Source organism: Barbus barbus (genome assembly GCF_936440315.1).
Source record: "Barbus barbus genome assembly, chromosome: 48".
In the NCBI taxonomy this organism is placed as follows: Eukaryota; Metazoa; Chordata; class Actinopteri; order Cypriniformes; family Cyprinidae; genus Barbus; species Barbus barbus.
Genome location: NC_136726.1, coordinates 12,168,508 through 12,192,136, shown reverse-complemented (window position 1 = coordinate 12,192,136; position 23,629 = coordinate 12,168,508). Strand labels below are relative to the sequence as shown.

Below are 23,629 nucleotides of genomic sequence, written 5' to 3'. Positions count from 1 at the left end.
TGATAAACCCTTCTTTTTTTTTTTAAGTGGGCAAACTTGCAAAAATCAGCAGGGGATCAAATAATTATTTTCCCCACTGTACGGTTCTTTCAGTGAATAGATAGATGGAAGGAAAAAAATAAACCAAACTATATTTTAAACGTTTTTTCATCAATAATCAAAGTTAGTGTGTCGATTTAATAAAATCCATAGGCTATATTATATATTTTAGAATATAACAATTAATCAATGCCCATTTTTCATGTATAGCCTAATACACCAACCACCATCATGATCTGGCACATTTCATTGGACAATAATGTGATCATTTTCCGTTCTTATTCATAAATCGGTTGAAAATTACATGGGACAGACAAGCTTATTTGTGGAGCGATCTGGATCTGCGCTTTGTCTCATTTTATAAATCAAATTACATCACTGAGAAAATGGATGCTAAATGACTACAAAAGCATGCAGCTCCAAGAGTCGCAATAGACCTAATCAGTATTCAATTCACTTACATTTATGTATGATGCACCGTTTACTTATTCCTGTAACTATCATAGTTAATTAAGCCCAAGTGCCACTTACAGGCCTATTATGTGAAGTGTAGGTTGGCGAAATGGGGACATGAAAGGATTTTATTGTGTTACCATTTTTGATAATTATGCAGCATTATGAAAGTGTCTTATGTTCATCAAACCTGCATTTATTTGATCAAAAATCCTGAAAAACTGTAATATTGTGAAATATTATTACAATTTTTATGTTTATCTATTTTAATATACTTTAAAATATAATTTATTTCTGTGATCAAAGCTTCTAATATGCTGATTTATTATCAATATTGGAATTGATGTATTTATTTTTTTATTTTTTTGGAACCCGTGATACTTTTTTGGGGTTCATTGATAAAAAAAACACCAAAAAAACCCAGCATTTATTCAAAATAGAGATGTTTTCTAACAATATCAATCTTTACGATCACTCGATCACATTTACGATCACAAAATGCTGGGTTAAATAGAACCCAGTGCTGGGTAAATATTGGACAGAACACATGTTGGGTTGTTTTCAACCAACAGCTGGGTTAAATGTTTAACCCAACCTTCTGGGCACTAACCAAACCTCTGGGTCTAAACAACCCAATAGCTGGGTTCATCCATATTTTACCCAGCTCTGGGTTGTATTTAACCCAGCATTTTTTAGATTGCTGTTTCTATCAATTTAGCAAATCTTTGCTGAATGAAAACTAATTTCCTTCAAAAAAAAAAAAAAAAACTGACCTCAAGCTTTTCAACGTATATTGTTACAAAAGTTATATTTTAAATAAATGCTGTGCTTTTTAAACTTTCTTATTAATCAAAGAATCCTGAAAAAAGTATCAGGTTTCCAATATTGATAATAGAATTGTATAAAATGTATTTTAAAGTATATATAAAAAATTTATCAAATAAATGACTTCTTGCAAAAATATAAAATAGTAATGTATATATATTTTACATTGCCCCTATTTTACATTTGAGCCCCTGCCCCTGAGGAACTCTCTCCATGGGGTAAAACTCCTGGTGCAGTTCTAGTGTTAAACCGGTGTACTTTCATTTTCATTTTACCATGGGTGTGACACTATAAATAGAAAGGATTCTATCCTCTTCTGATTTCTCTTCAGCATCACTACAGACTCGGGCTTTGGGTGGAGTGTATGGCTACATTCAGAAATTTTATAAAGGCATTCAGAAAGAAGGATATCTATTCTCCACTTTTAACTTTGCTTTCATTCCCCGGCCTTTTTGTTTTTCCAGAAAATGTCCAGGTCAAGGCAAGGAATATTTTCTATTCTCTTCTTCTTCTAATTTAGATATAAACAGAATGATGAAGTAGAAAACATATAGTTCTCAAAACAAAAGGTTAGTACTTTATTACTTAGGCCTTTAAGAAATTTGAATTAATCTGATTAATTAATATTGACAGATATTTTAAATGCTTTCATAGGCCTAGTTTATGGTATATGTGTTCTGGATTAAAAAAACATTAGAAATGTACATTAGTTTAATTCAAGTTAATTCATTTTGCACATTTCACATTCAAATTCAAAGTTCTTTATTTTTTATTGCATAATAAAGTGAAAAAAAATTTAATATACAAATTCATTTGAAACAAATAAAAGGTATAGAGAAGGACATAAACGGAATAAGTAATATTGTGAATCAGGGATGTTTTACAATAAAATGTACATTATTTTTATAGGCAGGAAATGAGGGGAGCGGTTCACAGTCATTTAGAGGAGAACATTCGTCCATATATTGATCTAATCGACACTCTGCGGTCAGCTGGGATTCACAAGGACTTGGCATTACCGACTATTATAGTAATTGGAGACCAGAGTTCTGGGAAAAGCTCTGTGTTGGAAGCGCTGTCTGGAGTTCCATTACTAAGAGGGAGTGGTGAGGACGGGTTTTAATCTCATTTGCTATTAGATACTGATATGAATGCTGACAATAGGAAAAATATTTCTTTAGTCAGCACCGGGGGGGGGGGGGGGGGGGGGGGGGGTGCAGTCTGGGGCACTGCCTTAAAAGAGGGTGGCCGGGGGGAGGGGTTGGATACACGATGTTAATAGGCCTATTTTATATAGGCTATTAATTGCACAGTGTGAGATTCATTGGTCCTCACAGAACTTTGTGAGATCGTGATGAACAAAGAGTGACAGCTTTATTGGTTATGAGCACTCTTTGCGAGCTTTCTAAGCAATCCATTTAAAATGTAGAACTTAGTTTTTTGCCCACACACACGTTGCAAAGTTTTGGGAATGACATCTGCATATTTATGCGGGATTTGCTCTCGAAGTAGAAGCAGCATATTGATAGCAATAGAATCAAACACAATCAAACCTCTACAAATGATTCAGAATGCAGCGACTGATCTTCAACGAGCCCAAAAGAGCGCATGTTACACCTCTCTTCATCTCCTTGCACTGGCTACCAGTGGCAGCTCGCATCCAGTTCAAGACACTGATGCTTGCGTATAGAACTACCACAGGCTCAGCACCCTACTTCCACTCACTATTACGAACCTACATCCCCTCCAGAAGTCTGAGATCTGCTAGTGAGCGACGCCTTGTGGTACCATCACAGAGAGGCTCAAAATCACTCTCCAGAACATTCTCGTTCACCATTCCTGGCTGGTGGAATAATCTTCCCACCCCTATCCGGAACGCTGGATCCCTGGCAATCTTCAAGCAACAACTGAAAACTCATCTCTTTCGGCAGTACTTGACTTCACCCTAAACTCAAAAAAAAAAAAAAATTCCCTCTATCTTTCTCTCCGCTTACTAGCTTGTACTTATTTGAACAATGACTGAGACTTGGTGTTACGAGCACTTCCTCTGTCTGATTGCCTCTTCAAGATTAATCGCATTTTGTATTCCCCAATTGTAAGTCGCTTTGGATAAAAGCGTCTGCCAAATGACTAAATGTAAATGTAAATAGAAGGGACAAAATATGTGAAAATATGCTGAAATGATTATTTCTGGAACCTGGTTGATATGCTTCTATACTAACTATACAAAAACAACAAAATACAAATGTACTACATAAAATAATTTAATAAATGCATATTTACAATTTAAGCACTTAACTAAAATAAGTATTAATAAAATTAATAACTAGAGAAGGCTAACTATATTCAGCTTGCTTCCATTTAGTGAGAAAAGCCTACTGTTCACTTGAATTAGAAAAAAAAAAAGCTTTTCTGGTCTTCAGTGATCATGCGAGGATAACGTTTGAGCATACACACAATATCTGAGTGAGACCCGAGCCAATACATAAAAGAACAATGTAGATTTAAAAGCACACGTCCAGTTTTGTGCGAGTGAAGGAAATCCGCTTGCGGGTGGAGAGATTTGTGCTCGCGCATTACATGATCGCGTGACATTATGCGCTCTCCACATTTGTCATTTAGATCACGCTAAAGTGCCTAAAATTAATAAAGAAGAGAAGAAAGCGGCCCTAGGCAGCTGCCTACACATGCCAAGATACGCCAGATGCAGTTAGAAATTAACTAAAAACAAGCCTATCGCAAGACATCTGGTAGGGGGGGCACCTGGGGTGGCCAGCCGAATTTCTGGGGGGGCCGGTGCCACCACGTAGACACGCCCCTGGTCAGCACATGCACTGGTGTTTTTGAATATGAAGCAATTGTCACATTTGACTATAAGTGTTCTACTAGTTGTTAACTGAACTGTATTTGCTATAGGAATTGTCACCAGATGTCCACTAGAGCTGAGGCTGAAGAAGGTGGAAAATGGAGTCAGCTGGAAGGCTGTTCTGTCTTACAGGGATAAAAAAAATGAGATTGGGGATTCATCATCACTTGAAAACGATTTACATACAGGTTAGTAAATATTCTTGCAATTTGTTTCTTTTCTTCCTACTTCCGAAGACTACCTAGTTATGTTTCGCATCTCCTGTCTGCTAAGGCGGTGCTTCGTAGTGGATGTTTCCCTGACAGCTATGTGTGACATCACCAATGATATAATATGTTGTGTAAAACAACTTGTGATTGAGGTTTTAATTTACACACTAATTTGGGTTGATTTGAATCTCAGTTTGTCAAAACTGTGTAAAGACATTGTTGACATCCAAGATTTCTTTCAGTGCGATTACTGAGCATAATTCTAATGCAAATAGAAGTGGTACTGCAACAAAAACTGCCCACTACTAACAGAACCATTGCAATGGGTTGAATTTGAATGTCCTAAGACTTTAATCACTTGAAATCTGCTATGGAGTTAATTTATTATTTAAATTTCTTCCCCTTAAGAATTTGTTTGATGCAGCATTCTATATGTATATACAGTATGTGTGCTAGGGCTGTTTTTAAATATATATATATATATATATATTTTAAACTAACTGAGTTGTTTGGGGTGGAGATAAAAAAAAAACATGATGTGCAGTGATCATGTTGCATTGTGGTCTATGGAGCAATCAAAAGTGTACATGTGAAGTAGACGCCCTCTGTCAAAATTTAAAGTTCAAGGGTCTGTCCATATAAATTTCCCTCGTTCCCTTAGTGGAGCGCACTTCAAAATAGCAGTGGGGATTCCACTGAGGGGAAGTGCTTAGAGAAGTTTACAAGTGTGTGTCTAAAACCGAAGTGGAGCGCAGCCCAGAGAGAGAAGCATTGCATTCTTCTGGTAGCTCCACAGTGGCCATCGTGGACATGGCTTCTCCTTCCTGCTGTCACTAACATGAGGGACCCCACTGGAGATTCCTCCACAGAAGGATCTTCTACATGGGCAGAAGAGCAGTTCTGTTTCTGTTTCTCCACCGTTTGGAGTTTCTTCAGTTGTGATTGTGACCCCTGAGGCCAAAAGGCTGACTTCATGCACCCCAGAAGTCAGACACACTCTGAAATGCAACAGCCCCTTGCACCCAATGTATGCAATGTGTAATAGGTGATGCAAAATATTTCAGGACTGGTGCAACATGCGTCACCCGTGGTGTCACCCGTTGAACCTGCTATCCATGTTCGTTTGAGTCAGTACTCACATTCCTGCAATTGCTGTTTGAAGCGGGGATGTCAGCATCCAGTATTAACATCTACAGTATATGGCTGCAATCTTAAGTTGTTGAGACTTCATTAATGGTTCCTCATGGGTACACATAATGTACTCCTTCTCAAAGGAGTGAGGAGACTAGGACAACATCATGGGCTGCTCTTAAAGAAATTATTTTATCAGAATGCAGACACGTGGTCATCTCCCTGCACATTTTCTCATTTTCATAGGCTGTATTCACCAACCTGACATCAGCTGACATCAGTTCTGTCCCAGGATAAAAAGTCATACTGGAACCATTCCTCCTGACATTGTGGGATGAAGGTCCCATTTCCGACCTTCCGACTAGTGCATTCTAGTCAATCACACCACAAGATTTCTGCCAATTGTGGCAAAATCATACATTGTCTGTCCCAAAATCAGTATATTGCCATTGGTTATTTAAAACTATCTACTTCTACTACTATCTCAACTTCTGTTCTGTCACTTATCTGATCTGATGCAACTTTGTTATTCTTTTATTTATTTGCAAGTTTTCAGCCTAAAAAAAGTAACATAGTGCCTCTTTTGCAGATTCTCTTCACCACATCAATAAGACTTCTTAAATATAATCAGTGTTTTTCTTTTTATAAAATAAGCCATTTTCACCTAATATCAGGCACTGGAGTTTATGTGTTAATAAAGTTATGTGATAATAAATTCTGTCAGGTTGCTTTGGTAAATAAATGGCTCATCATCTAATTTCTACAACACATACACATATCAGACTGTAGATGTTGAACAAATTACATGATATTTGGATTTATGCATATATATATATATATATGCATTTGCGTTTGCATTAGGGTAGTTGGCAGAAAAGAATGCTTTTTTTGTAAAAGTCCTTTTTTGAAAAAGAAATGCGTATATTTACGTAGTGTGAAGTCTGATCTTTGAGAAAATATAAAGGGTCACCAACTTTGTCAATTCTTTCACTGCTTTTTTAACATTTTTTTACATTTTAACTTTTTAGATAAAAACAAATCTGTGGTTCTTTTAAGTGTAAGTCACACTAAAGGACAGAAATGGTAGTTATTAAATTATTTCTATTTAATTTTGAAAGTGTCAAAGGAGAAAGTTTATTTTGATACAAACAATATCAACGTTTTTTAAACAAAACTAAAAATAATTTTCATCAACAAAATTCACTCTTAGTCAATCAGTATGTTACTGAAACTCTTCTAACCCTAGTCATTTTGATTCTATTTAATTTCTTTTTCTATTTACTTTCTCTTAGGATCTCCTCCTCTCTGCGTGGATCCCTTTTAATTTTCTCTATATATTTCCATGTCCTCTCTCTTCCACTAATTTCTCTCCCTCAATTCTGTCTCAAAAACAAAGTAGCACATTTTATACTTATTTTTGTGACACTTTATAACAGTACAAGTTTTCTGTAAAAACATCAGAAAATAATTTAATTTTTGTAATTATTGCATTTAAGAACACTAAAAATGATCAAAAAAGAATAAAAAGTAGTTGAATAAATCTTATTAAATTATTTAAAATGCTTTTTAAAGAGGTCTTGTCCTCTGGTGTGACATCTTTGTCCTGTAGTGTGACAGTACAGATGTCACACCGTAGGAAATTTTCTGTCACACCATAGGACGTTTCAACCTTTTTCTGTCAATTAAAGGCCTTGCTATTCAAAGCTAACCTGTCATTAGAGGTAAGCAAGACACATTTGCATAATTTCCCATGATTATGTAGTTTTTAATTAAAAAGTATATTTTAGGGGTGTCACAACAAAACATAACACTTTTGTAGTGGTTCCAAAAAAGTTAAACATTTGAACAATTCTGAGACAAAATTGACCATGTGCACGTCATGGGCTTCACAGGGGGCTTCAGCAACACGACCATGAATGGGATTTTTCAACTAATTAAAGTTTTCTCTGGAATTGGCTGATTTAAAATTAGGACCACACCAGAAACACACCAGAGGACATGGTTTTCAGAGACAAAAATTATCAAGTTCCTACGCTTTCATAAATATATGGATGACAAAAAGGATTGCCATTTACTAAAATAGACACTTGTCAAATTATGCCAGGGGTATTTATTAACATTTTTATGCTTTTCTTTTTCATTTATAAAAGTTGAAATTTATTGAACCATGCATGGGACCGTCACACCATAGGACAATTTTGAGATTTAGCTCAAATTTAAAAAAAATATAATAACATTGCAGCTTTTATAACAACAGGTCCATATAGGACAAAGAAATGTTTAACCATTTACTGCATTTTAAATAACAACAATATTGATTATATTCATTTTTATCTTGTGGGACAGTGAAAATGCCATGTCACATCAACAACCCATTATTGCTGCATCACTCACACTCCAAGATTCATAAATTAATTCTAAAAATGTTAGAATTTTTTATTGCTCAGCTAAGCTTCTCTGTATAAACTTGACCAATGCATTCGGGTTGAAAAACACAGTTAAGTATGGTGTGTGTGTGTGTGTGTGTGTGTGTTTTACAGCTCAGAATGTGCTGGCAGGAAAAGGGGTAGCAATATGTGATGACCTTATCACGTTAGAGGTCATGTCACCAGGTGTATGTGACCTCACACTAATCGATCTACCTGGAATTGCCAGAGTCCCAGTAAATGGACAACCACAAGATATTGCAAGCCAGGTAGGTAGAATAATCTGATTTTGTAATCCACATTCAGTACCATACTTATTCAGTTTTAAAAATGTCTTCATATTTTGTAGATCAAATGTATGATCATGAAATATATTGAGAAGCAAGAGACAATAATCATGGTAGTATGCCCATGTAACACTGATATTGCAACAACAGAAGCATTAAAAATGGCTCAAGAAGTAGATCCTGAGGGCAAAAGAACTGTCGGTAATGAAGCACATAATCCACAAAACATAAAATGAGCACCTGTGTCTGCAAATTCCCATTTTACTAAATAACTGTTTTTCATTCTCACAGCCATTTTGACCAAGCCAGACCTCATAGATAAAGGAACAGAAAAGAGAATTTTGAGAATTGTCAACAATGAAGTGATTCCTCTCCACAAAGGTTACATTATGGTGAAGTGTAGAGGACAACAGCAGATCGATGATGACATTTCTCTAAAGGATTCAGCACAAATGGAGAGAGAATTCTTTGGAAACCATGAACATTTCAGGTTATAACATCAAAAGAATATAATGTTACTTTGTGTTCCCTAAAATTTGTGTCATTAAGACTTGATTTGTTATGTTTCAATCATGTTACTTTGTTTTCACATTCCAACAGTTTTCTATCATGGTAGTATACTGAAGTTACAAAAATATGCACCTCACTTTGGCTATCAGAAGTGCAATTCTATATTTTTAGTAAGGCTCACTATGGCCAAAGCACAGTTTTTGTTTTTATAAAATATCTGGTTGTCTACAGTTGCCTCTTGCAAGAGGAAAAAGCAACTATTAAAAGTCTTGCTGTCAAACTGTCTCAGCATCTGGTTGATCATATCAAAGTAAGTTTCTAATTGTCCTACTCAAAAGACCTATTCATATTAATTTTTTACTACATCTATTGGGTGTATTCACATTCTTTATGCATTGTGTGAAAAAAAAAGTGTTGTGTACCAAATTTTGTGTGTGTGTGTTTTTTTTTCTTTGACAGAAATCACTGCCACAGCTCAATGAACAGATAAAAAAGGATTTGTGGGATCTGAGGAATGAGCTTAAGGAGTGTGAGGCTGGACCGCCACAGGACCTTAAGGGAGCCAAAATGTTCCTCATTCAAGTAAGAACTTTAAGAACTGAATTCTCTTAGGCTGAAGATCAACAGATTCAAAACATGAAGAATTTAAATGCATTTACACAGCAAGAAGAAAACATCTTGCTATATCAGTGCAAATGAAAGTTGTGAAATTAGTTTATATAGTCTAAATATACAGAAACTTGACCATGTAGTCCATGTCCCATGTAGTCATTTTAAAAGTTTTATCATTTGATTCTAAGGGCTTATGTAATTACATTACATTATATATATACATTATATATATATATATATATATATATATATATATATATCAAGATTTTTTTTTATTCGTCACATACACAATTATGCAGCAGCTGAAGCTGGGCATAAATATAAGTCTACTTTACAAGATACAGAAATCACAGAAACGCATATTACTCTATGTTCCTATGAAATGTGTGTGTTCTTCCTACTTACTCATTAACATTTAGCCTGTTCTTATGTCTTTATTTATTATCAGTTTTAAATTATTGATCTAAACATCTGCTTTAAAACAATGGACAATAAGTCATTTTTGTTTTAGAATGTATATTTATATTTTAAAACATTTTGCGCAATGTAAATCACTGAAGATATGCTCTGTTTTTACAGACTTCTAGCCTTCAGTGCTACATTTCATCAGTTTCCAATGCTAGGGGGCACTAAAACTAAAAACTTTTGAGCAGTGTTGATGTTCTTCAACAATACAGCTGTATCCACAGAATCTGCTCTTATATTCTTATATTGGTCATTTTTTCCACATTTCCAAACTGCTTGGACCCTGATGATTAGCCTACTGCTTATTATATTTACAGTTTTGTCTTGTTTGTATGTTTAGTTTTTTTATTTGCTTTAGCGCAATTTTCACAAGCAATTGGTAAATTTTCAAAACTCTTACTACTACTATCACAACAGATCATCAAAAGTGCACTTTTTTCCAAATATTTCAGCATATTTTCAATTCTGTTAGTACAATACACACAATCACAAAATATTCTTTTCACTACACTGTTTCACTACACTTCAGTTTCATCAATATAAATGTTTCATTTGCAGTAGCTGCCTTTCATGAAGCTATTACTATCAAACTTTTCATTTGCATGACTTCTCATTCAGTTTAATATATTTGTCTATTATCTAATCTTAATAGTTAATTTGGTGCATCTATAGAATATACAGTGCCCTCCAAAAGTATTGGAACAGTAAGGCCAATTCCTTTATTTTTGCTGTAGACTGAAAACATTTGGATTTGACATCAAAATATGAATATTAGATGAGAGATTAACATTTCAGCTTTTATTTACAGGTATTTTCATCTGGATCTGATACACAACTTAGAAGATAGCACCTTTTGTTTGAACCCACCCATTTTTCATGTTACCCAAAGTATTGGAACAGATAGAATTAACATAGATTAAAGTGAAAAAGACTTAATATTTAGTTGCAAATCCTTTGCTTTCAATAACAGCATCAATCCTGTGACCCATTGACATCACCAAACTTTTGCGTTCTTCTTTTGTGATGCTTTTCCAGGCTTTCACCGCAGCCTCCTTCAGTTTTGGGGGTTACTCCTCTCAGTCTCTTCTTTAGCAGGTAAAATGCATACTCTACAGGGTTTAAGTGTGGAGATTGACTTGGCCAGTCTAAAACCTTCCACTTCTTGCCCCTGATGAACTCCTTTGTTGTTTTGGAACTATGTTTTGGGTCATTATCTTGCTGCATGATGAAGGATCTCCCAATCAGTTTGGTTGCATCTTTCTGTAAATTGTCAGACAAAATATTTCTGTAGACTTCTGAGTTAATTTTGCTGCTGCCATCATGTGTTACATCATTAATGAAGATTAATGAGCCTGTCCCAGAAGAAGCGATGAAAGCCCAAGCCATTGCATTACTTGTGTAATGTGTACTATAATGTACACCTGTGTACACTGTGTTTCAGATGAGCTTGTATGTTTGGGATCATGTGCAGATTCTTTCTTTCTCCTAACTTTTAGCCTTTCCATCACTTTGGTCCATAAAATCAGTCCATAAAACCTTGTCCAAGAATTTGAGGCTCGTCTCCTATTCTTCTTGCTAATGAGAGGTTTGCATCTTCTGGTGTAGCCTCTGTACTTTTGTTCATGAAGTCTTCTGCGAACAGTAGATTGTGATACCTTCACTCCTGCCCTCTGGAGGTTGTTGCTGATGTCACTAACAGTTGTTTTAGGGTCTTTCTTTACAGCTGTCACAATGTTTCTGTCATCAACTGCAGATGTTTTCCTTGATCTTCCCGTTTGAGGTGTGTTACTTAGTACACCAGTGGTTTTTTTATTCCTCAGGAGATTCCAAATGGTTGTACTTGCTATTGCCAGTGTTTGTGCAATGGTTTGATTGATTTTTCATCTTCTCACAATTGCTTGTTTTTCACCCATAGACACCTTTCTGGTTTTCATGTTGGTTACACGTCTAACTAACTATAAATGCAGTCTGCACGGATCTGAAACTGAGTGCAGACATTCAGTGCTATTTATTGTTTGAATAATCAATTAATAGGACACACCAGGGCAACAAAACACACCTGTCAGTCACATGTTCCAATACTTTGGGTAACATGAAAAATGGGTGGGATCAAACAAAAGGTGTTATCTTCTAAGTTGTGTATCAAATCCAGGTGAAAATACCTGTAAATAAAAGCTGCAATGTTAATCTCTCATCTCATATTCATCTTTTGATGTCAAACCCAAATGTTTTCAGTCTACAGCAAAAATAAAGGAATTGGCCTTACTGTTCCAATACTTTTGGAGGGCACTGTATATTCTATAGATATATAGTTTCTACAGAATGTGATTGCAATTTAGGGATAACCAAATGCAATTAATTATTTTTATACTAAAAGTGATTTGTCTAAGATGATAACCACTATTTTGTAAGTGTGTGTGTGTGTGTGGTTCAGGTAAACCCTATTTTATGGGGAGAAAATGTCCCCACAAAGATGGCAATATCTGAAATCATTGTCTTTTTTTGGGTCCAATGAGAATTTTTTTTCCCGTAAGGGTAGGTTTAGGAGTAGGGTTAGTGTAGGGGGAGACAGTATAAAACCCATTACTCCTATGGAATGTCACCATAATGATAGGAAAACCTGTGTGGTTGTGTGTGTGTGTGTGTACGTGCATTTTTGTGACATATGAGGACACAAATTTGTCCCCACAAGGATAGTAAAACCTGAAATTTTGACATTGTCACGAGGGGAAAAAAATAGTAAAAATAGTAAATGATATTTATCTGAAAGTGTAATAATGCAAATAGGTTTTCTGTAAGGCGTAGGTTTAGGGTTAGGGGACAGAAAATATTGTTTGGTCAGTATAAAAATGACCAAAAATAAATAATGCACAAATATACAAAAATGGACAATGTGCCAAATAGCACAAACACAACATACAAAATAGACAATTCGGTATGTACAGGTATGTTAGGTGCAAATTTGAAATGTAATAAGTATGTATGTAAAATAAAAATAAAAAGTATGATAGTATTGTGTGTTTCATGTTTATTGTTAAGAGTTCAAGTGTTCATGAGATGGTTTGCCTGAGGGAAGAAACTGTTCCTGTGTCTGGTCGTTCTGGTGCACAGAGCTCTGTAGCGTCGACCAGACGGCAACAATTCAAAGAGGGAGTGTGCTGGGTGTTCTTGGAGAGTGGGGAAGGTTGTACCAATGATTCGCTCAGCAGTCCGGACTACCCTCTGTAGTCTTCTGAGGTCAGATTTGGTAGCTGAGCTGAACCAGACAGTTATTGAAGTGCAGAGGTTGGATTCAATGATGGCAGAGTAGAACTGTTTCAGCAGCTCCTGTGGCAGATTGAATTTCCTCAGCTGGCGAAGGAAGTACAACCTCTGCTGGGCCTTTTTCACAATAGAGTAAGTGTGAATGTCCCACTTCAGGTCCTGAGAAATTGTGGTGCCCAGGAATCTGAATGACTCCACTGCAGTCACAGTGCTGTTCATGATGGTGAGTGGGGGGAGAGCAGGGGGGTTTCTCCTGAAGTCCACAATCATCTTCACAATTTTGAGCTGTTGAGCTCCAGGTTGTTAAGACTGCACCAGACAGCCAGCTCCTTAACCTCCTGTCTGTAAGCAGACTGGTCACCGTCCTGAATGAAGCCAATCAGTGTGGTGTCGTCTGCAAACTTCAGGAGCTTGACAGAGGGGACTTCAGAGGTGCAGTCATTGGTGTACAGAGAGAAGAGCAGTGGGGAGAGAACGCAGCCCTGAGGAGCTCCAGTGCTGATTATACAGGTGCTGGATGTGTATTTTCCCAGCCTCACTAGCTGCTGCCTGTCTGTCAGGAAGCTGTTGATCCACTGACAGACGGAGGTGGGGACGGAGAGTTGAGTTAGTTTGGGCAGGAGGAGGTCTGGAATGATAGTGTTAAAGGCCGAGCTGAAGTCCACGAACAGGATCCTCACATAAGTCCCTGGTCTGTCCCATGTTGACTGCATCATCCACAGACCTGTTTGCTCTGTAGGCAAACTGCAGGGGATCCAGTAACGGTCCAGTGATGTCCTTCAGATAAGCCAAAACCAGTTTTTCAAATGATTTCATAACCATAGATGTTAGAGCCACAGGTCTGTAGTCGTTAAATCCTGTAATCTTGGGTTTCTTTGGGATGGGGATTATGGTGGAATGTTTGAAGCATGAGGGGACTTCACAAAGCTTCAGTGATCTGTTGAAGATCTGTGTGAAGATGGGGGCCAGCTGGTCAGCACAACATTTCAGACAGGCAGGTGTCACATCGTCTGGGCCTGGTGCCTTCCTTCTCTTGTTCTTTTTGAAGAACTGGCACACGTCATCTTCTCTTATCTGCAGTTCAGGTGTGGGGGAGAGGAGGGTTGCAAGAGGTGTGAATGGTGTTTTTTCAAACCTACAATAGAACTCATTACGATTGTCTGCCAGTTGTTGATTCTCCACAGTGCTGGAGTGGTGTCTTGTAATTGGTGATGTCTTTCAGACCTTTCCACACTGAAGCTGTGTCACTGGAAGAGAATTGGATCCTTAACTTATCGGAATAATTCCTCTTTGCCACTCTGATCTTCTTTTCCAGTGTGTATTTGGCCTGTTTATACAAGACTCTGTCTCCATTCCTGTAAGCATCTTCTTTGGCCTGACGGAGCTGTCTGAGTTTTGCAGTGAACCATGGTTTGTCGTTGTTATAAGTTAGATGAGTCCTGGTAGGAATGCACATATCCTCACAGAAACTGATATATGATGTTACAGTCTCTGTGAGCTCGTCCAGATCATCAGCAGCTTCAAAAACACTCCAATCAGTAAGGTCGAGACAGGCTTGTAAAACCCGCTCTGTCTCATTAGTCCATGGTGATTAAACCAAATATTCTCAATGCATATCACAATGATGTTGTGTTCTGAAACAATAATTATGTGGAATGAAAATATGTGCAACTACAATAAAATCATGAGACCAGGTTTTGAAAGAATGACTAGTGGTGTTACAAGTATGATCAGTTTAAAGTTTTGTACTAAGTGTTTTAAAAATATACACTGTAGAACCTTATTGAACGGACACACAAAATAATTGCAGGCCAGCACATTCCTTAGCAGAAGTTAAGAAGCCTCCTCTTCACCATCTGCAATTTGAAAAATTAATAAATGATAAGCACCACGCCGAATTGTCTGACCAGCTTCCTGCCATGCTCTCCTTATCATCTCATGAGACCCCTAAAAGCAATGATAAATTTGAGGAGAACATCTGGATGTATTTAAGAACGGAACTTCACTGTTTTTTCTTATCACTTAAATATAATTAACCCAACACAGGACAAAGAACGTTGTATCTGGAAATAGTCCAGGATGACTGTGTAACGCATAATTCAATGATGGTATCAACAAGGGAAGACTGTTTTACGAAGAGTCTGAGCTAAGAAAATCACCAGATCCACAGCTGACATTCTCATGACCTAAAAACACCCCTCCCTTCGTTCTCCACGCATTCCAAGAAACGCACACTTTTCTGCTTTCTTGCGCAGACAAAGAACACACAAACTGATGTTGAACGAAAGCTAATTTCATCAGCAATAATTTGGTGTGGATGAAAGTTGACCTTTAGCATCATAATGTATGATTACAACACGTATAGAAATCTGCTACGTTATTTTCTTCATGTGATAAAATAACTAAGCAGATAATGTATGCACGGAAAAGAAGCCGTGCGGGGCGGAGCTCCGCCCTACAGGGACAATTGGATTGGAAGGAGAATCTAGTGGGCGTACTGAAATCAGCCTGCTAAAACGGACACCCAACTCTGCTTGCTCGCTTGCTGCTTGAAATCTTTGGCTTCGTCCCTGATTGCGCTGCGAAACGCTCGCAGACTTAACATCAAGCTGATCACCCACACTCGAACCACTTGGTCAAAACTTCTTACTGAAGAAGGTATTAGAACCTGAAGCCGCAAGAACTGTAAAGAACTTCAAAGCGTAGCCACTCTTGCGTCACCAGGAAACCAACCACTCACAGGAGGGCTTGCCCAGTGACATCACGCAATGAAGAAACCAGCAGCCCTGGAGGTTTCCCTCGACCAATCGCAATTCCAATTCTTCAAATCGCAATAACTCATTTCCTGTGTGTGTGTGTGTATGTGTGTTTTGTTTAGTATTTTAGCGTAGATTAGCAAATAAAATTTTGTTTCATTGATAAAGAATGGTATGGAGCCCCTTAGAGCTCATGGTGGTGGAAAGATTTCGGGGTGGGTGAAAAAAATTTGGGGTGGGAGGAAAAAATATTTTTCAAATCTTTTGCGTTCTCTCGCAAAGATGTTTGCGTTCCCTCGCAAAGATGTTTGCGTTCCCTCGCAAAATGTTTGCGTTCCCTCGCAAAACTTTGCGTTCTCAGAGAGAACGCAAAAGTTTTCCGAGGGAATGCAAAAGTTTTTTGAGAGAAAATATTTTTTCCTCCCACCCCAAATTTTTTTCACCCACCCCGAAATCTTTCCACCACCATGAGCTCTTAGGGTCTCCGTAGAATGGTGTCTTGTGCTGTGTGATTTTCAAGCCTAAACTATTTGCCAAAGATCGCGTTACCTAAAATTTGATAAACTACTATTTTGTTTGTTTATCGTTGGCCACGAAGATAAATGAAATTGTTAAGATGTACTGATTTTAACGTTCGCTGGACGAGTCGTTAATAATGTATAAATTATACGTTTTGGATTAATATCAATTCAATCAAATCACCCGAGTCTTAACACTTGATTCCCTAAAAGCTGAAATAATAGCTTAAATGCATTACAACACCTTGCTTATGAAAATAGTACCAAACAAATAAAAAAAAAAAACTAAGTTTGTATATTAAATAAAATCTTTCACCATTTTACTTGTAAAGAATTTATATAATTATTATTATTATTTTTTTTTGTAGTATTAATTTTATTATGTAATGAAACTTTGAAACAATTACATGTAACAATACTTTTTTTTTTCTCCCCAGACCTTAACAGGATTCAATACAAAAATCCAGCACTTATCATTAGGGGAGCTGATTATTAAAGAAAATTTGTTTGCCCAGCTTCGGGAGCAATTCAAAAAGTGGAATGAGCATCTTGAGAGTTCAAAGGCATCTTGTGAGTATATTTTCAAATTTCTTAGAATTCTTAGAATAGCAAAATAGTGAATTCAAATGTTCTAAGTTCAAATGAAAAAGTCAATTAATTTCAAAACTTTTTTTTTTTTATCCCAAACAAGGTAATGTCAAGACTGCAGAAATAATACAGGTTAGTCACAAATACAGAGGGAGGGAACTGCTCGGCTTCAGCAACTACAGAATGTTTGAGGACGTTCTGCAGAAGCATGTGGCCACACTTAAAGCACCAGCCATTAAATTACTCGGCACCATCAAAGGTATCGTCACACACTTTCATGTTCATGTGAGAGTACTGAGTATAAAACCAAATGATTAGAGCACAAATGAAAGTTTTTGTAGTTTTAGCACATCTGAATTTAGCACATCGGTTTGTCTTTTGATTTATGTATTTTTTTCTCAAGACATCATCATAGATCAATTCACTCATGTGGTTAATCAGTGTTTCCAGAACTACACTAACCTTCAAAATATCACTTTGGTAAATATTCCTTTTAAAAGTTGGAATAGAAATGTACAACAAACTTGCATTGTTAATCACGTTTAATCAAGTTATCTTTTCTCTGTACTTCTTCACTTGACTCTAAAAGGATAAAATCAATAATATTCAGTCAAGCCAACATGCCAAGGCAGAGGAGAGGATTTCAGAGCAGTTTGAAATGGAAAACATGATCTACACTCAAGATCCCATCTACTTGAAATTGTTGAATAAGATTAGCGTTGAGAAATTTTCAGAAGATGAATTACCTGTCTTTAACGTAAAAAGCAATTACAGTGAACTGCTGGAGGCATATTATGAGGTAGTATACAATATGATGATCTAATGTTTTATTCAGGAATAACTTGCAGTGCTTGTGTAGGAAACTTTTGTTGGCATGTTTTCTTTCAGATTGTAGTGCAGCGGATGTCTGACCAACTGCCCATGATGATCTCCTTTTTCTTGCTGAAGGAAACTGCTCAGCTCCTGTCTGTTGATATGTTGAGTTTACTGGATGGAAATGTGATCGAGCTCCTGTCTGAGAACTCTGATGTTGGTAGAAGACGCAAAGACCTACATGCCCGCCTGGACCGTTTGACTGCTGCACAGGGACAACTTAGTGATTTTATTTGAGCAATCATCTTACTAGAAGATATTACCTGAAAATGCATGATGTATTTGAAAACTTAATCTATAAAACTCTCTTCAGCATATGAATAGAATGCATTATTTAAACTTTATCTAATGTATCTGATAATGATAATCTATAAAATGTTTCTGGCAGTTTAACTCATATAACATTCTTAGTATTGTATCTTAATACGTATCAGCCATTTTAATGAAATGACTCCATGTAACCAATTAAAAATAATTTTGGCAGACATCTTGTTTCCATGCCATTTAATCACATGATAAGTTGTAAAAGTATCTTACTAGGCTCTCTCTGTGGACCGTGACTTTCTAGGGCTGCCTGCTTGATCTTCTCTGGAGCGCTAAAGAAATTAAGAACAGCATTAGAAAAAGGAAATGTCATGAACAGTTTTGGGTGAAAAGTTCAGTTGCATGAAATGTTCTGCTTAACAGCATATATCGTGAAAAGCGCTATACAAATAAAATTTAATTGAATGAACTATGTTTTCACTTTTTTAAATCACTTTCACTATGCACTTGCTTGTATGAATTATCTTTTGCCACGCATATGATAACATTTCTGATGTATATAATTTTTCAGTTGAGAGCTCAACTCGCTGCAACTTCAGAAAACACATGCAAATAGAAAAAGCACCAGCAAATCAAGAAAACATCTTCATCAGTTTGACAACAGGGGGGTGTTCCAGAAAGCAGGGTTAATTTACCATCTGGGGGCTGTTCCATAAAAGACGCTAAGAAAAGCGGGGATTAAAGTCCAAAACCTGACTTGAAATAACCTAACAAATCAATCGGGACTAAAGCGGTTCTATAAAGGACAATTCAAGTTCCCGCAATCTGACTAATTCAATCCGGGTTCAGTGAGTCAGGATAATGTGACGTACACGCTTATTCTGAAGCAGCCCTTAATGTCGATCATGGATCAAATCGATCCACCATAGCAAACAGCGAATATTTGTGCTGTTTAACGCATTTGACACATTGTGTTTTTCTCAGTGCATAACTGATACGTCACAGGTATATTTTTTACATCTGTAAATGTCAGAAAGCCATGCAAATATATCCATTTAGCTGTCAGGAGTGGGCGAGGCTTATGCGAGAGAACGAGCGCTGCGGCGCGCATGCGCGCTACACAGACAGAGCAGAATAGAATACTAGCGCAAGAATTCTGAATAAAATATACATTCTGCTAAAATATTTGTTGTTGGACATTAAATGTGACACATATAATTTTAAATTCCTACATGTATTTTTATGATAGCTGTTAATCACTAGCTCAAATGAGTTAAATGTGTGTTCCTCTTATCAGTTAAAATGTACTCTGATTTCTATTATAAATTTACATTTTTAATTCAGTGATTTTAACTTTTGATTGTGTTTTTATGCTTTAATGCTTTAATGAGCCATTTTAGATTGTAATGTTTTAATGTTCTAATAACCATAAAAGGTACAGCTGTCATAAATTCAGAGAGAAAGGCTGCATGGCTAGAAACTGCTGATCAACTGCATGCACAAGTAGCAACTATGTTAAAATGTCATTCGCCTACATTTTGGGCACAATACATTAAATACAGTTGGTTGTAGCCTATTTTTTATTTATTTGATTATTTAAGGTGTATTTTCTGTATACTTTTATTTTTGGACCAATAATAAATTCAACTGACTGTATGTGAGAGAGTCAGTGGTAATATCGATGCGTTCCTATTGGTCAGAGTTAGAGGAGCTCAGCTTAGCCTGACAGTTAGCCTGCTCCGGACCAGGTTAGTTTGCCAGCATAAGTTGCCACAGTGACTGAGCTTGAGCTATGGTAATTTTGATTTCAGAAACCAAATCAAGTGAAAATAAGTCAGAATTACTGAAATAAGCCTGTCTTATTTGGTAAACTTGTTTTATGGAACAGGCCCCTGCTAAACCCTGAACTTTCAGTTTATCAACCCAAACCTTGCTTACTCGAGGTATGTTGGTTCCCAGAGTATATTCCAGGGGGCTGTTCCATAAACCAAGATTAGAGTATAAGCCAGGCTTATTTCGGTTAGTCAGGCTTATTTTTGATAGATTCGGTTTCATAAATCAAACTTAAAAAAGTTCAAACTCAGTTACCCCGGCAACTTATGCTGGTAAACTAACCTGGTCCGGAGTAGGCTAACTGTAGGCTAACTGTCAGGCTAAGCTGAGCTCGATATTACCACTGACTCTCTCACATACAGTCAGTTTAATTTATTATCGGTCCAAAAACAGAAAATACACCTTAAATAATCAAATAAATAAAAAAATAGGCTACAACCAACTGTATTTAATGTATTGTGCCCAAAATGTAGGCGAATGACATTTTAACATAGTTGCTACTTGTGCATGCAGTTGATCAGCAGTTTCTAGCCATGCCGCCTTTCTCTCTGAATTTATGACAGCTGTACCTTTTATGGTTATTAGAACATTAAAACATTACAATCTAAAATGGCTCTTTAAAGCATTAAAGCATAAAAACACAATCAAAAGTTAAAATCACTGAATTAAAAATGTAAATTTATAATAGAAATCAGAGTACATTTTAACTGATAAGAGGAACACACATTTAACTCATTTGAGCTAGTGATTAACAGCTATCATAAAAATACATGTAGGAATTTAAAATGATATGTGTCACATTTAATGTCCAACAACAAATATTTTAGCAGAATGTATATTTTATTCAGAATTCTTGCGCTAGTATTCTATTCTGCTCTGTCTGTGTAGCGCGCATGCGCGCCGCAGCGCTCGTTCTCTCGCATAAGCCCCGCCCACTCCTGACAGCTAAATGGATATATTTGCATGGCTTTCTGACATTTACAGATGTAAAAAATATACCTGTGACGTATCAGTTATGCACTGAGGAAAACACAATGTTTCAAATGCGTTAAACAGCACAAATATTCGCTGTTTGCTATGGTGGATCGATTTGATCCATGATCGACATTAAGGGCTGCTTCAGAATAAGCGTGTACGTCACATTATCCTGACTCACTGAACCTGATAGCATTAGTCAGATTGCGTGAACTTGAATTGTCGTTTATGGAACCGCTTTAGTCCCGATTGATTTGTTAGGTTATTTCAAGTCAGGTTTTGGACTTTAATCCCCGCTTTTCTTAGCGTCTTTTATGGAACAGCCCCCTGGTTAACACTCAAGACAGTCTCAATAGACCTTTATCACAGTCCGCGTGTCGTCACATCCGGCTCCGATTAGTAGCGTAAAGGAATTTCCGCCTGCTTTATTGTCAATGGACAGACGCCAAAAAACTAATAGAAAATTAAACTAATTTAGTTTAGTTGAACAGTGACGCAATAAACGTCAATGTTAAAACTGCGTATTTACACCGATTCCATCCCATGTATCATGTCAGCCTTCATTTTACTGTGTAACATGAGCCTATCTGAGCGACGCGACTCTCAGCGCTGCCAGTCAGATTAATGAAGAGCATGCAGTTACTGCCAGAGGAATAGGCCTACTCGGACTGATTTTATTTTTAATATTATTTTGTTTATTTTTGAAAAAATGAGTGTATTAGGCCTGTTTAATACAACAATTTTGCCATAAACCTTTCATTTAACCCTCCTATACAGCCTTTAGTCATAATTGATGTTTTAAGCTTTGGCTAATTCTAATGCTTATTAATGTGATATGTTGTTTGTTTAGTTTTCTCACTGTTCTGTAATGAAATAAGGTGATCAGATTGTGAAGAATTGCCTACACATACAGTATGGCTCGCGCGCTCCTGTTTAAGTCACGAAATACACATCGGGGTATCCTGACAACACATTCCTTCGTTTCATAATACTCAATTAATTGTTGTAAACTGAGATTGGTGTCTTTAGAAGACATATATGTGCTGAATTCTACATAAATAATCCACAACGATGCCGTGCTATGGGCCCAGCCGTTGATAGAGGCTGCAGTGGAAGTTCTTTTACGCTACTATTTGAATCTTCACTTTTCAAACGTGGAAGTGTGATAAAGAGCGATGAATAGACGAGTCACTATGGAAACAGACACTAACAAAAAGTGCCCCATACCATAGACATAAAGAGATAGACGCCCCATTGGCTGCTGGAAACACACTCAGCACACAGTGGCTTTGACAGGTGATGACTATAAGAAAGAATGTGGGCCATAAACTAGTGGTGTCAAAGTGATGTTTGTGAAGTGAAACATTACTCAAACTATGTTCATCCCTCTTTCTACTAGGATCATGGCTATGCCTTGCCTGGTAGCTGTTTATCATCTTCATTTTCTGTGAGTTTGCACCCCTGTAATAGGCAATGTAACACTCTAGAATGGGTGATTACACGTTACTGATGATCAGAGTAATAAAACTTTTTTTTTTTTTTTTTTGCAGGTACTTGTCGGTCATTGGATTTGTCATCAATATCGACACATTGATGCGGATGATTCCTGAACTGCTCCAAGTTCAGCGGTATGTGCTCACATACAGGTTCAGCCAGGATCACTTGGAGCTCCTATTTAATTCAATCAGAGCATCAGGTAGGGTTGGTGTTCTTTTAATTACAATACATTCTGAAAATATACTTAATGAATATCTTTGTTATATCTTGTGAGTAATGTATGTATTGTGTGCCTGTTTTCCATACAAGGCGGTTGGAATAACAATACATCGGCACGCCAGTTCCAGGCCATCTTCCGCCATCTGATGGTTCGGTGTGGTGTCTCACCTGGTGAGACGGGCAATGTGGCTGCCCAAGATAGCACTGTGTCCCTGTCTGCTGTGGAGATGTCCTCTGCTGAAACTGCTGAAGAGCACCCATCTCCATTCACCAACATTTCAGCCCTTGTGTGTGACCACAGTTATCTCCCCACTCGGATTGGTGGTCTGGTGGAAAATGCTCTGGTCTACATAGCAGGGTTTGTAGTCCGGCAGGTTCTACGAAAGCTGTCCTGTGACGTGTGTCGTGTAACTTGGTCAGTGATGCTGTACCATCTTCATTTGACAAGAGCTACCACCTTCTAACCCTGAAAAATAACGGCGGCCTAGTGATTCCATCACAAGGCACAGTGAAGGTTGGATTTTATTATCTTGTTTTTTTCATCTTTGTATATTAAGGTTGATTTGTTCTTATTTTGAGCACTGTGTAAAGCGCTATATAATTATAAATATAATGTATTTATTTGTATTATTATTATTATAAGTTGCTGAAAGCTGCAGAGAGGGTGATCCGCCAATCTTCAACAAATCAAGCTCCGAAGGTGTCGACAGTCCACACATCGTCCGGGAGGAGATTGGAACAGAGGATGTTTTTCTACTTGGGGAACACATTGAGGACACACAGTTTGGGATTGACAACCATCATTTCGACCTGTTGTCATTGGTTGTGTCTGTGTTTCTCAAGATAAGGCTGCACCACATTGCCAAGCTCACCTCTCTTGAACTCCACTGAGTGGAGCGGGTGACCGGTCCAAGATGGCGGCCCCACGTCTCGTCAGCCCCAGTAGGGAGTATCGGTCGATGCTGCGTCTACCTCTATTATGTCTATGCCCCATACTGCTTCTTTCTTCTTCTTCTTCT

At 37.2% G+C, this 23,629-nt stretch overlaps 1 protein-coding gene across 1 annotated transcript; it reads left to right on the top strand.

Moving 5' to 3' along the window:
* Window positions 1-2,233: 2,233 nt before the first annotated feature.
* LOC306867003 (interferon-induced GTP-binding protein Mx-like) lies at window positions 2,234-18,059 on the top strand (the record flags this gene model as incomplete). Its single annotated transcript, XM_079412473.1, has 9 exons — window positions 2,234-2,423; window positions 4,234-4,371; window positions 8,064-8,218; window positions 8,299-8,437; window positions 8,528-8,726; window positions 8,978-9,056; window positions 9,206-9,328; window positions 17,539-17,748; window positions 17,838-18,059. 9 exons carry the CDS (start codon window positions 2,234-2,236, stop codon window positions 18,057-18,059), a joined length of 1,455 nt encoding a protein of 484 aa, XP_079268599.1.
* Between the last annotated feature and the right edge of the window lie 5,570 nt (window positions 18,060-23,629).